This window comes from Bombyx mori, chromosome 4 (assembly GCF_030269925.1).
Source record: "Bombyx mori chromosome 4, ASM3026992v2".
Lineage (NCBI taxonomy): Eukaryota > Metazoa > Arthropoda > Insecta > Lepidoptera > Bombycidae > Bombyx > Bombyx mori.
Window position 1 is genome coordinate 8,636,849 of NC_085110.1, and position 12,929 is coordinate 8,649,777.

Below are 12,929 nucleotides of genomic sequence, written 5' to 3' on the forward strand. Positions count from 1 at the left end.
TATATTGGATTGGTTCCAGTACAGGACGAGGCCGTCGCACCAACTAATCTGGGATACGGCTTATAATGGATACGTAAACTTATATTTACATTTTATATAACACATTAGACTAGGAACTTACTTAAATATTTATAGGTAATGTACGAATATTCATTGTAATGTAGCTATAATGAAATGCAGAGGTGTTTCCACAAGGATAAGAACGGCTAATATAATAATATAATCAAAAGTTACCTTTCTAAAGTAGCTATAGCGCGCTCTTCTCCGATAGGCTCCGCCTTTAGGTCGGCTCTCGTCGGTAGTTCCGCTTCTCCAACAGATAGACCGCACTGACGTTTACACATTGCCATAAAAGCTTTAAGGTAATCAGTTAAAGCATCATCACTCTTCGAATCTAATCGAGCTAATGTTCTAAAGCGATTCCAACGCAAGCTTTTTGTCGATGGATCAAACTCAACTCCATATGAAGCAACGGTTCTTCGGAACGCCTCTTCATCTGCACGCGACCACCGCCATTGCGACGCTTCATCGCGAGCTATCAGATCCATACGTTCTCGTCGCTCCATCTAAAAAACAAAATTGATTTAAATTTTTTAAATCAATTTAAACAGTCAGAGACAAAACAGTGCTGTACCATGATTCCTCAATTTGTCAACAAATATTTTTTAGTTTAGTAGCCATTGAATATTTGTAGTGTTGTGGATTGGGAGAGGCCTATGTCCAGCAGTGGACAACTGTGGGCTGTTGATGATGATGATAATGATGAATATTTTGGGTCTCATTAATAAAAATATTGGGAATAGTCCTTTTCTATCATTCCAATAAAAGCAGTCAATAATAATAACAGAAGAGAAAAAATAATTAATAAAATGAATGATTATGGATGAATTTCGATCTTTGGAAGAACACAAACAAATCCCATTGCAGAAAATTGTCATTAAAAAAAACCAGCCTGTAATGAAAGTTTTACTCTTAAGTTCTTAACAAGTTACTCACATTGAACATTGAAATTATCAGTAATTGTTTTAATTTTTAATTTACTGTGTTTTTTTTAGAAATGATTACCTTAGCTTTTTGTTGAAGTTTAAGTTCCTCTCGCTTGTAATTCCGCTGATATGCTGTGATGAGCCTCCTGAGTCGAGTATTGAGGTCCTGCATGGAAGGCCACAGGTGAGAGCCGCTGCTGCCCTGTGTGCTGTCGTCATCAGGCCGCGGAGACGCACCCGGCGAGGTGGCTCCGGCGCCGCTCGACACCTCGTCCGTGCAATCTTCGTCACCTCCGACGCCAGCACGTATTTTTCTTTCTTCGCTTCTGTTATAAACAGGTAGTTTACAGAAATTAGAAAGTGTCCATCAGTAATAAAAAAGTATAATAAATCTGATTTGTTTATAAAATAGATAAAAAAGACAACCAACAGAAATTTATTTATTGTAATGTACAGGAAATTGCCCTTGAATTTATAAGCCATTTACCAGTAACAATGTAAAGAACTACCGTCAGAATAAAACAAATTTGTCACACAAAAAATGTCAAAATTGTCAAGAGTTCTATTTTCCTACCTCATGGGAATGGACTCTAACATGATCGACTTACTTTATGTCCGTACATTCGGCATCATCCGGTGGCCCCAGTTTGTCAATATAACACAGTTGCGGGTCAATACGCATGGCCAGATAGTTTTCATAACCATGAATGTAAGTTCCCACTAACAGCGAAACATCACACTCTGTATCCCACCAAAGTCGAGGAGGTGCGCTATCCACTCCTCTCGGTACTCGCATACCTAAAGAGCTAAAAATATTACAAATTAATGAGGTGCTTCACTGAAATGTCAGTTGTTAAAAATTATTGTAAGAATTTATATTTGCAACATGTTGTGTATCTTAAACATATAAAACTTCCAACTGCTAGATGACTTAATATTCATCACATATTATTATATTACAAGGTACGAAACCCAGAGATGAACAAGTTATGATCTGATAAGAGACATAAGTACATTTATAAATTTAATGACTACCGTCAATCAGGGTAACTTAAGCTTTCCGTTTCACATTAGCCCACTTACTCACTTTTTACATATTTTATCTATATTTTTATTTCCAAATGGGACACATTTTAGACTTTGAAATGTTTAATTAAGAGGTTTATTATTGAACGAATAAAGAGCGCCAAAATTTGATATTTGTCAGGTAAAGTTTTTTCTTTAGGTTGATTGTGAAGTGGTAGGGGCGTGACAAATGAAACATAGCGGCAAAGTTTTTTATATTCTTAATCAAAAGTTTCATAGAAAGATAAGTTGTATGTACTTTGCAAAATAAGTAAAGGTTACAGATGTAGTTTAATAAAAAATCAATATGATCTATATTGTTGTTTACGTTTTTGGCTTGATTTTAATTCATTTGATGAGCATTTGTGCTAATATGGGTAACTTTAACCCGGGTAAAAGTTAAAAATATGTCAAAGAATGCGTCAATAACCTGCACAAAAAGCCCTTCTAGAAGCTACTGCTGAGCTGACTAACCTTCCTATTACTCGTTCTTTATCATCTATTCCTGGTCCTTCGAATATAAAATAAACATACTCGGTCGACCTACCTACCAATCATCTTCAATCACCCACTGCTGAATCCTCATTTAATATTGAAACTACTGTCTTTCGTACTTCATTACCTACTAACGATATCTCATCACTCATAAATCGTGTTGCATCATTACCTGAGCAATTAGATTTGGATAATGGATCATGGAATGGGGTGATTAACCACTGTAATTATTTTAATTCTACCGAAGGATTATAACTTTGTTGTTTTTTATAATTTTAACATGTCACGTTTTTTTATTTATAATAAATAAAGACTGATTTGTAATAATAATAAGTTCCTATAAATAAAGGTCCTTTTCAAACACTGATATTGAATTTTACTGACAACCCCAAATTTAAGCTTATTTTTTTTGGTAAGCAACTGTCATAAGATGGCGGCCTAATTTATTTATAAAAGAAGATCAAATGTTATCATAAGGCTGTAAATGTAAAAATACATCATAATTGTATTGCCGGTTCTTATACTGGCAAAGTTACCCCCGCTCTCAATATAACATTGGCCCACTTTTTTTTTGTCAATTTTGTGATATTTGTACTCTATGCTCATGCAAAATCATTTAAATTTCAATTGTAAACATTTAAAAGCCATGGAAAATCCATATTTTTAATTAATATCTAGAAAAACTAAGACAGTACATACAAAGAAATCAGGATGATCAGCAATCGCTTTACTTTTAAACTCAAAGTTCGCGAACACATCCACAAAAAACTGGAAGAATCATCTCCAAACTAGTTTATTTCATTTTTCAATTATTATTATTATATTATATATATATATATATTTACTTTTAGCCATTCTTAACTATAATACTAAATTGTGTATTTTCATGTGTATATTATTGTGTGTAATTATGTGTATGTATGTATTTTACTATTTTATACATAGGTATATTGAATTGTAGTATATGTATTCTATAATACTGAGATATTATTTTAAGGAAGATTTTTGTTTTGAGTTTGTTCTTTTTTTTTGTTTTGTTGTTGTTGTTTGTTATTTTTTTTGTCAATGCACCTACCATGCATTATCTCTGCACCACCCTATGGTCGACTGGAAGAGAATGCCCATGGCATTAAGTCCGCCTGTGTACAAGTTTTGTTTTGTGCATAAAGTATAAATAAATAAATAAATAAATAAAATTGTTTGCATGGCCGGACAAAGTTACCCAGATGGACGGTATATATTTTAGATTATGGACAATTGTGAAAGTGTGTATTCATGTGTGGATTACCTTGAGTGCACTCCATTTTCGATTTGAGTTGCGTAATCGCCTATAACTTCATGTTTTATATAATACATCATTCGTACTCTAAGTAGCACTCTGAAAAAATAGGAACCCTTAATGCATAATGGCACATTGCCTAAAGTACATTTCATACATATTGAGAATAACACTAGTCCTTACTTGTTAGCATGTCTAAATAAGTGCTTTTTATAACTGCTTTCTAAATATGCCTCACAATCATACTTTTCATTAGAGCTCCAGTGATTTGGGTCTTCCCATTTCTGGACGTCATTTGCTTTTGGTATGTCTTTTGGTCTATTTTTCTTCTTAGCATTTCTACCACGAGGTACGGGGTTATGCAGCCCACTGTGATTCCTCGAAATTGTGACTTCACCATTTTCACATGGTTCAATGAGATCCCAAATGAAGTTTCTAATTTTTTCATCTCCCTTATAATGCCGCAAGCAATACAAAACCTGTTGATTTTTTTTCTAAATTAAATTTGGCTCTTAATAATCCAAATGAAAGTAAGTTACTTAAAACTTCAGTGTGTGCAATTAACTCAGCGAAAATCTAAAATTTTCTCGGTATTAGCATGGCAAGTCATCATAATAGTATATTAAATTGTTTTGTCATAGTGGACAAAGCTGCTGTTACTATTATACATGTTAAAATTTGATATTTCACTTACTATTATGCGTGCACAATCTTCAATGACAGGTATGGTCCAGCCTTTCCTTAATTGATTTTTATCAACAGTTTCCTCCCAGCGAGCCCAGCTGTAAAAATTACTTCTTAGATGTTAATTACAACATTTAAAAATTTTAGTGTTAGAAAACAATTTTAGTGTATCAAAGTTTTATAGCCGTAGTGCTGACGTGACCCCCAAACTTTGGCAAAATATTCCTAAGTAAATGCTATTATAATCTTAGATAAGTTTGAACTTTTTCAGATCAAAGTATCGCAGTTTTATGCATATATGAAAATCTACTGAAAACGAAATTGTATAATTAAGATTATCTAATGAATAAACATTAAACTCTACATATAGCTGAGGTGACTTTCAACAGCACTTTCAGAAGGTAACTCACAGCCCTCATGGAATTAGGTGATTCTTGTAAGCCACAGACACCAATATGAGTGTCGCTTTAAATTTTAAGACGAGGTCGAAAATTCAATTGATTTTTACATTTTGTAACGCTAATTTATTTGATTTTGTTGATCTTCTATTAGATTAAAACTTGTAGACCTTGACCTTGTAGGTCTTCTCGTGAGCCTATCAAAATTATCAAAGATCTGGAGGGAGAGATCAATCAGGAAAAGCTTAGGGTAATTGGATCTTATAATGATATCACCACTAAGAGGAATTAAAGTAAATATATTACAGTATCATACCCAAATGTAAGCAATCCTCTTTCAATCTTGAAACATTCCGATCGGGTCCATGAACCATAAACAACTTCTTCGTCCATAGGAACTCCCTCATGTCGAGGAATGTAATCATCACTTGCATATCGTCTACCTTTTTTACCGAACTTTTCCTTTTTTCTCTTACTTCTTAAACCTATGCCTGTACATAAAATATTATGACAATGACTAATACTACTTAATACCTTTATATTATGCAACCTAGCATAGTTTTAGTTATTTGTGTGCTTAGTGCGAGTTTCATAAAACGAATCCAATGACTTAACTACTGTACATATCGAGTATACATTGCTCAAAACCAGTGGCGTAGCTAGGTAATCAAGGGCCCTGGGGCAAATTAAAAAGGCTAAACTACTTAAGCTCTTTTTTGTGCACTGCAGGGCAGGTAATAAAAATATTAAACAGTAACAACATAAATTAAAATTAATACTTGGTGTAGGTTTGGCTAATAAAATTAAATAGAGAAGATTCAAGGGTTTATTATAGAAAGGTCGCGCCTTTTTTTTTCGGGCTGGGGCCGAACCTCCTACGAGGTTCCCGCGCCTAGGGAGAGCGCGGGGTAGGTATGTGGGACTGGTCCGCCTGCCGGGTCGGAACGCGATACACCGCCAACCGATTGCTCTTTTATCACGGATACTCCGTGGATATTTTCACGTTGTTATGATTAAAGTAGGGTTGCAACCTGTCATATTTGTTTTGAAAATAGGAGAAATTTCCAAAAGTTCAGTTCGATCGAGACTTCTAGTGAGGATAAGAGGGCCCCCTGAGCTTGAGGGCCCCGGGGCACTGCCCCGCCTATCCCCTAGGTAGCTACGCCACTGCTCACAACATTAAGTGAATAACTCAATTAAGTGTATGTCTTAGCAAATGTCACGTAATTTTTTTTCTAGCAGAAAACTGTAATACTGCATATATGGCTAAATCTGACGCAATAGTATTTGTCATATTCGTCTGAACCCCGCAGAGCAGCAAAGACTCGAGCGTCGCAGCGCAACGTCGATATTAAATTTTATGATTGTGGTTTTAAATCACGGTAATATTCACAAATACTAATCTTTGGTAGTCTTCAATAAAAGTAATAGGATTTTTTTTCTCAATTATCCAACACGTTTACCGCCAAAACATAAATTTTGAAGAAATTCGCGTGAGATTAGCAGAGACAGTTGAGGAAAATCATAAGAAATCTGACCAAGGTTGGGGTCGAAAAATCTCAAAAATACCTCACGTAATTAATGGACGCCCTCTTACTCGATTAACGAGACAGTAATGTTAACAAGCGTTTTGCACTCACATAACAAGAGTAGGTACGTTAGCTGCTATAGGTTCTGTATGGTTAGTCCGAGTATTTTAACGTTCTCGATAGCGTAAAAGTTAACTCAAATTTGTATACAGTAGAAACGGCGCCCCTAGCTGCAAAGTAGGCAAACGTTCCAACTCCATAAAAATTTAAAATTAAATTTTACACTTACGAGAACGTTAAAAACCTCGCACTAAGCACACTGATCTAACTAAATAATTTTAACACGATCAAGTAGTTAAAAAACTGGCACTAAGTACACAAATATAAGTTATGACAAAATAAGTAATGATAAATTAAGTACCAGTTTTCTTTGGTTTATAAACTGATATTTTTTAATTCAGCAGCCTCTGATGAGCCTTTTCACATCGACACTGATTATAAAATTTTGTAAGTTCTATCAAAACAAAAGACATAAATCTTAATCTCAAAGTTCCACTGATTTTGACCGAATTTCGATCACTGAGTGAACAATGGTAGCTCATGTAGTTTTTATAATATGTAATTCTGATATAAGTATAATACTTTGTAATAATATATTAAAACTTACCATCTTCGTCGTCTTCAGAATCTGGAGTAACTTCCATATCGGACATCTCAACTGGTCCATCATCATGTCCATATCTTTTTATAACAGTTCTTTTTCTAGGTTCAGTAACAATAAGGTCCTCATCTTCTTTTTTTTCTGTAGTATCAATTTCAGCTTTTTTTGCCCATTTATTCCAAAAATCAGGATCCCTAATGTCTATATCCGACCTTTGATCAGTGGCAGCAAAACTAGCTTTTGAAAATGTTGAACCTTTTTCGGATTCCATTTGAATGACTTGGGTCCTACGAGCTAATATCATTTCAATATCTTCTTCACAAAACTGGTCACCAGCGTTATCTTCGTCCATTACCGCACCATATGCACCCTTTTTAAGTAAATCTTCGATTTCTTTTTTTGACAATTGTTTCAGACCTGTTTCTTTTCCTTGACTGGTATTCATGCTCTGTAAAATCGCTTTGTCAAGACCTAACTTCAAAGAGGCTTTGTCAAACATTTCTCTTTCGTAGGTATTACGACATATCAATCTATAAATTTTCACCATCTTTTGTTGACCAATACGATGACAACGAGCTTGAGCTTGTAGATCATTTTGTGGATTCCAATCACTATCATAAATGATCACAGTATCGGCTGCAGTTAAATTTATACCTAAGCCTCCTGCTTTAGTGCATAACAAAAACACAAATCGGTCTGAATCTGGTTTCGAAAATCTGTCAATTGCTTCCTGTCGCAGGTTTCCCCTTATTCTCCCGTCAATTCTTTCATACGGATATTTTCTAAACACTAGATAATCTTCAAGTATATCCAAACATCTAACCATTTGGCTAAATATTAATACGCGATGACCACCAGCTTTTAATTTTGGCAGTAATTTGTCAACTAAAACCATTTTACCAGAAGATTGAATTAAAGCTTTGTAATATGCTTCTTTATCTTCTCCATAAGTTTGTTTATAATCAAATTGTATTTGATCTTCAGCGCCGTTCAGTAAATACGGATGAATACAACATTTACGTAATTCCATCATGGTATTCATCAAATTAGGAATGTTTGCTGCTGAAGCTATGCCTTTTTGCAAGAAACTAAAGTTTCTTTCCAGAATAGCTCTGTAGTATTTTTTTTGTATATTAGTTAGCTCGACTTCGATAATAGTTTCTTCCTTGGGGGCTAATGTTTTTTCAACGTCTTCTTTCAATCTCCTTAACATCATTGGTTTTAACAGAGCTTGTAATTTAAGTACTTCAGACTCGGTTTTCAATTGCCCGAACTCATTAAGAAATGCATCACTGCTCGAAAACTGAGATGGTTCCAAAAAGTTTAAGAGAGAGAATAATTCATTAACATTATTTTGCAAAGGAGTGCCAGATAATAATACTCTATGCTCTAAATGAAGTTGTCGTAGGCCTTCGAGTAACTTACAATTTCGATTTTTAAGTCTATGAGCTTCATCTATAACACATATTCGCCAATTAAATGATTTAAGTTCTTGAAAATCAGTTACAATAATTTCAAAAGTGGTTATTAGGACATTAAATTTCGTAATATCTTTAATTGGTTCTCCAAGTTCACTTTTGTAATAAAATTCATATTCTTGAATCATACTTTTACTTTGTTGTGAGCCATGATATACGATCACATTCATGTCTGTCCATGCTTCGAATTCTCGTTGCCAATTTGGAATAGTAGATAGTGGTGCTATAATAAGGAAGGGTCCTCGGATACCATATTCCCAGACTGAATTTACGAATGTTAAGCTTTGAATAGTTTTTCCAAGACCCATTTCATCTGCCAAAATACAGTTCCTGTTATTGTGCCACGAAAACAGCAACCAATTCAGTCCTTCAAGTTGATATGGTCTTAATGTATTTCCGCCTTTGTACAATGGGGATTCTTTTAGTTGAATCCATAGTTCAGTAGATGGCCTTTTTTTGTATCTCCACTTATCTTTGGGTGGAGTTTCACTAAATATTTTATACTGTTTAATTTTATCTACATCAACATCTTCTTCTAATTCCCATGTACTATCTTCATATTGCAAACTTTTCCATTTGACAAGATAATGTTTTACAACTGTGTTGTTAGCGGGATCTTCATTTTCTGACATGTCTAAAATCCGTTCCACTTCGACATAGTCCGGATTAAATGGTTCATCATCCAGCAGCTCAAATATATTGGTTTGTTGAGCTTGTTTTTGCTTAAAACGTTTTATTTTTGAGAAAATCCTTTTATCACCTTTGTAAAGTTCTTCTTCTGTCTTCCATTCACAATGTAAATACGAAAAATTACGGTATTTTACAAAATATTCTTCAACATCGACCATTATAGGTTTCTTTGGTTTTAGATCAGAATCCTTTTCAGTGAGAGTTTTTATATCATGTTTCTGTGTTTCCTCCGTGGAATCTGTATTTGGTGGAACTTCTATTGCTTTTTCTTGTACATCTTCAATTTTTACATTATCTGAGCTTGAGCCCGACATTTCTATTTCTGTTACATTATCGACTTTCAAGCCATTTTCGCTCTCGGGTTTCGGAGTGGCTTCAAGAGGCAAGTTTTCCAATTTTAACTCTCTTTTACCCATTCTAGAAGATAAAACATGTTGAACTATCATGGAGTCTTCTTCTGTTGTATTAACATAAATGTAATTTGGTTTCGGAGTACCATCGAGCCTGTTATTATCTTTGGTTTCACTATTAAATTCTTCAGTCTTGGTTTCTTTTTCAGTTTTGGGAGTTGATATAGTAAATTCATCATCAGACAGTCGCAACATTACGTCATCTGTATATTTTTTTCTTTGAGTATTCCGAGCAGACCTTCGTTTTAAGCTATCATCAGCTTCTGGAGGAGGAGAAGGTGGAGGTGTGGACATCATATCATCAGGTTCTCCGTCAGAATCTGGTATTAATCCTCCTCGTTTTTTTCGTCTACCAGTAAGCGGTCTCTTTACAGTGATTTTTTTACAGCTACTCCCTCCAGATGAACGTTTTTTAGTTTTCTTCCTTTGACTGTTTAACTCCAACTCGTCTTCTTTTTCCATCTGGTCACGTTTTGCCTCTGCTTCTTCTAATAAATCTTTTATAGCTATTTTTGAAACAGGTATGTCATCAAAATCAGTTACAGTAGTTTCGTCGAAAGTTTTTTCCGATAAGTTTATGCTAGTTTTATCAGCGTCAACATCGAATGTATTTTTGCAAGGAATGTCACTTGTCTTAGAATCTTTATTTTCATGTTCCAGAAAATCATAGTTAGTTGTAGTATCGGCCTGCATTTCAGCCATATCTTTTTTTGACATTCTCTTTCTTTTTGGAGTATTGGGATCTTTAGGTTCTCGTTTTTTACGCTCCTTTACAACCTTCTGTCCAATTTCTTTACTATCTTTTGGGATTCGAGGTTTTCTTTCCTTATTTTTTCGTGGACCCCTTTGTTTCTTTACTTTACCACCATTCAAATCATCGACCGACATAGCACTGCTATCTAAGTGCGATATATCTTCATTTAATTCAAGCTCCAGTTCCGATGTACTTTGTAATCCAGTACCAGCAGTCACGCAATCTTCGGAAACTGGTAATTGGTCTAGAGGTTGTGAAGAAATTGGCGTATTTTTCTCTTTTTTTGCTCTTGGCTTTCTAGGTTTAGCAGGACCTTTTGCTCGTCCACGACCTGTTGTACTAGAGACTTGAGGGCTTTCCACCATTTTTGAACCATAAAGAGGGTTTTGTAGAACGCAATTTGGTCCTCCATTACATTTATCATTGGTTTCGTGTTGTTGTAACAAAGTCAACCTATCTTGCAAACACCGAATCTTTTCTTGATTTTCATTAGAAGCAGGTAAACTGTACATTTCATGTATTTGTTGTTGTATAGACATTCGTTCTTGATGATGGGTTACTGTATACAAATTTGGTAAAGTGGAATGCGACATTGAAGCAGGCCCCATAATTAGCATATTAGGACTTGTATTTGGTGCAATATTGGAAACGTTGTTAGTAACAGTTGGGTGCACTGACTGAACATTAATAGGTAAAGTAACTGGAATATTTGAGATGTTTTGTTGAGTTGTTTGTTGCACGATTGGCACAGCATTTATAATTGAAATGCTCTGCATCGGAGGCACACACGACATATTTGGTGATGTAGTATTATTGAGTGCTGCCACACTTGAAGTAACTACAGTAGCATTTAGATTTTTAATGGGAAGACTAGCTGGATTTGACTGAGCTACTGTTTGTGCACTGGAACTTCCACTTTGAAAAAAGCTAGCAGAAACCGTAAGAGGTATATTGTTGTGAATAGTAGCATTATTATTACTAGTAACAAGAGGAATGGACATAGCTTGAGGAGGTACATTTGAGTTAATTGCTGCAACGCTTTGAATATTGGAATTGTTAAATCCTTGATTTCTATTGGTATTCATTGGTGAAATATTTTCAAATTGGGTTGCATTATTTATATTCGTCAGTACGCTGGGAGGGCGTGTTAATGGTGGCTGCTGTGACGGAGTAGGAGGCATTTGAGTCAGAATAGTTGTTGCATTAGCTGCGGATGGAATTGTTGGTAGTTGGCTAGATGTTAATACATGACTTGCGTCTTGATTTTGAATAAATTCTACAGATTTTTCTTGAACTTCAAGAGTCTTTTCACATTTCAATATATTTTCATCTTTTTCAACGTTGGCGGCTGAACCTTTCAATTCAACATTTTGACTATCATTTTTTTCTTTTATTTCGATTGACTCATTAGATATAGTCGTATGTTTAGTACTTTGTAATAAGATACCAGAATTAGCAATTACATCTTTGGAAGAGTTAGTAGCATTAGAAGCCACATCAGCTGGCGATATGAATTGATGTGAATCATCAAGTGGTTTTTCGGTTTCTGTACTAACTTTATCTACTATATTGTTTTCTATGTTTGTAGAACAGACAGAAATGGTTTTAGGCAATTCTGGTTTTGATGCTGATTTAGACATCGCTTCGCTCGTTTTAATAGGCTGTTCATTATTTTCATTCTGAGTAGTATTGCTTACAGGAACTGATAGTTTATTTTGATTCCATTGCGAAGGTGAAGAGGAAATGTGGCTCACAGCAGGTGAACCTGGGTTCCGTTGGTATTGATACTCAGCACTTGTCGGCAAAACCATTTGCTCTAAAGCTTGTAGTGTATTTTGAGAATTGTATGATGTAGGTGGAGGAGGTCCACTTGAAACAGGCGAAGGTACATGATTCCTTGAATGAGGTGATGCACTTGGGCCTTTCACTGGTGACATCACAGGACGAGGTGATATCTGCGGCGGTGGTTGCTGACGAGGGGAAATTTGTGCTCTAGGCGACATTTGTGGCGACAGTTGAGAAAACGCAGGCCGATATTGTGGGCTTCCAGATTCAATTCCAGGTGCTTTTACAGTATATTGGTTAGAAACATTCACATCAAGAGGGTGTTGAATTTGATGTGGTTGGTAACTCATAGGAACTGAATGATGAGGTGAAGCATACGGCAACTGAGTTGGCACAGGATGTGGTGGAGCAGATGCAGGTGGTGCTGGAGACTGGCGGGGCACATGATGTAAAGGAGTTGGTCCACCATGATGAAGATGTACATTGGGGTGACTTTGTATCGATGAGCCGATTGAACCAGAATGGCTACTCATGTTTTGATGAGGTTGATGTTGAGGAATAGGGCCGTGAGACTGCCCATGTGGCAATCCATAGTGTGGGTTTACATCCATTTGTTGATGATACGTAGGGTGCTGACTAATTCGTGACGCCCCCGGTGGATGCATCTGGGTGTAGCTTGGATAATTCTGCAAATAATCCAAAAAACACAAGTGTT

The 12,929-nt window shown here is 35.5% G+C and overlaps 1 protein-coding gene across 3 annotated transcripts in view; it reads right to left on the reverse strand.

Annotated features, from left to right (window-relative positions):
- The window catches only part of LOC101743552 (uncharacterized), a 31,668-nt gene that overhangs the window by 10,820 nt on the left and 7,919 nt on the right, over window positions 1-12,929 (reverse strand). For all 3 annotated transcript variants that reach the window (XM_004929246.5, XM_038010673.2, XM_012692924.4), the window contains exons 6-13: window positions 7,104-12,900; window positions 5,224-5,398; window positions 4,520-4,607; window positions 4,009-4,304; window positions 3,835-3,924; window positions 1,595-1,792; window positions 1,066-1,312; window positions 235-566 (exon numbers count right to left, since the gene is read on the reverse strand). In XM_004929246.5, coding sequence (XP_004929303.2) covers window positions 235-566; window positions 1,066-1,312; window positions 1,595-1,792; window positions 3,835-3,924; window positions 4,009-4,304; window positions 4,520-4,607; window positions 5,224-5,398; window positions 7,104-12,900 — 7,223 coding nt within the window. The remainder of the gene's footprint in view (window positions 1-234; window positions 567-1,065; window positions 1,313-1,594; window positions 1,793-3,834; window positions 3,925-4,008; window positions 4,305-4,519; window positions 4,608-5,223; window positions 5,399-7,103; window positions 12,901-12,929) is intronic.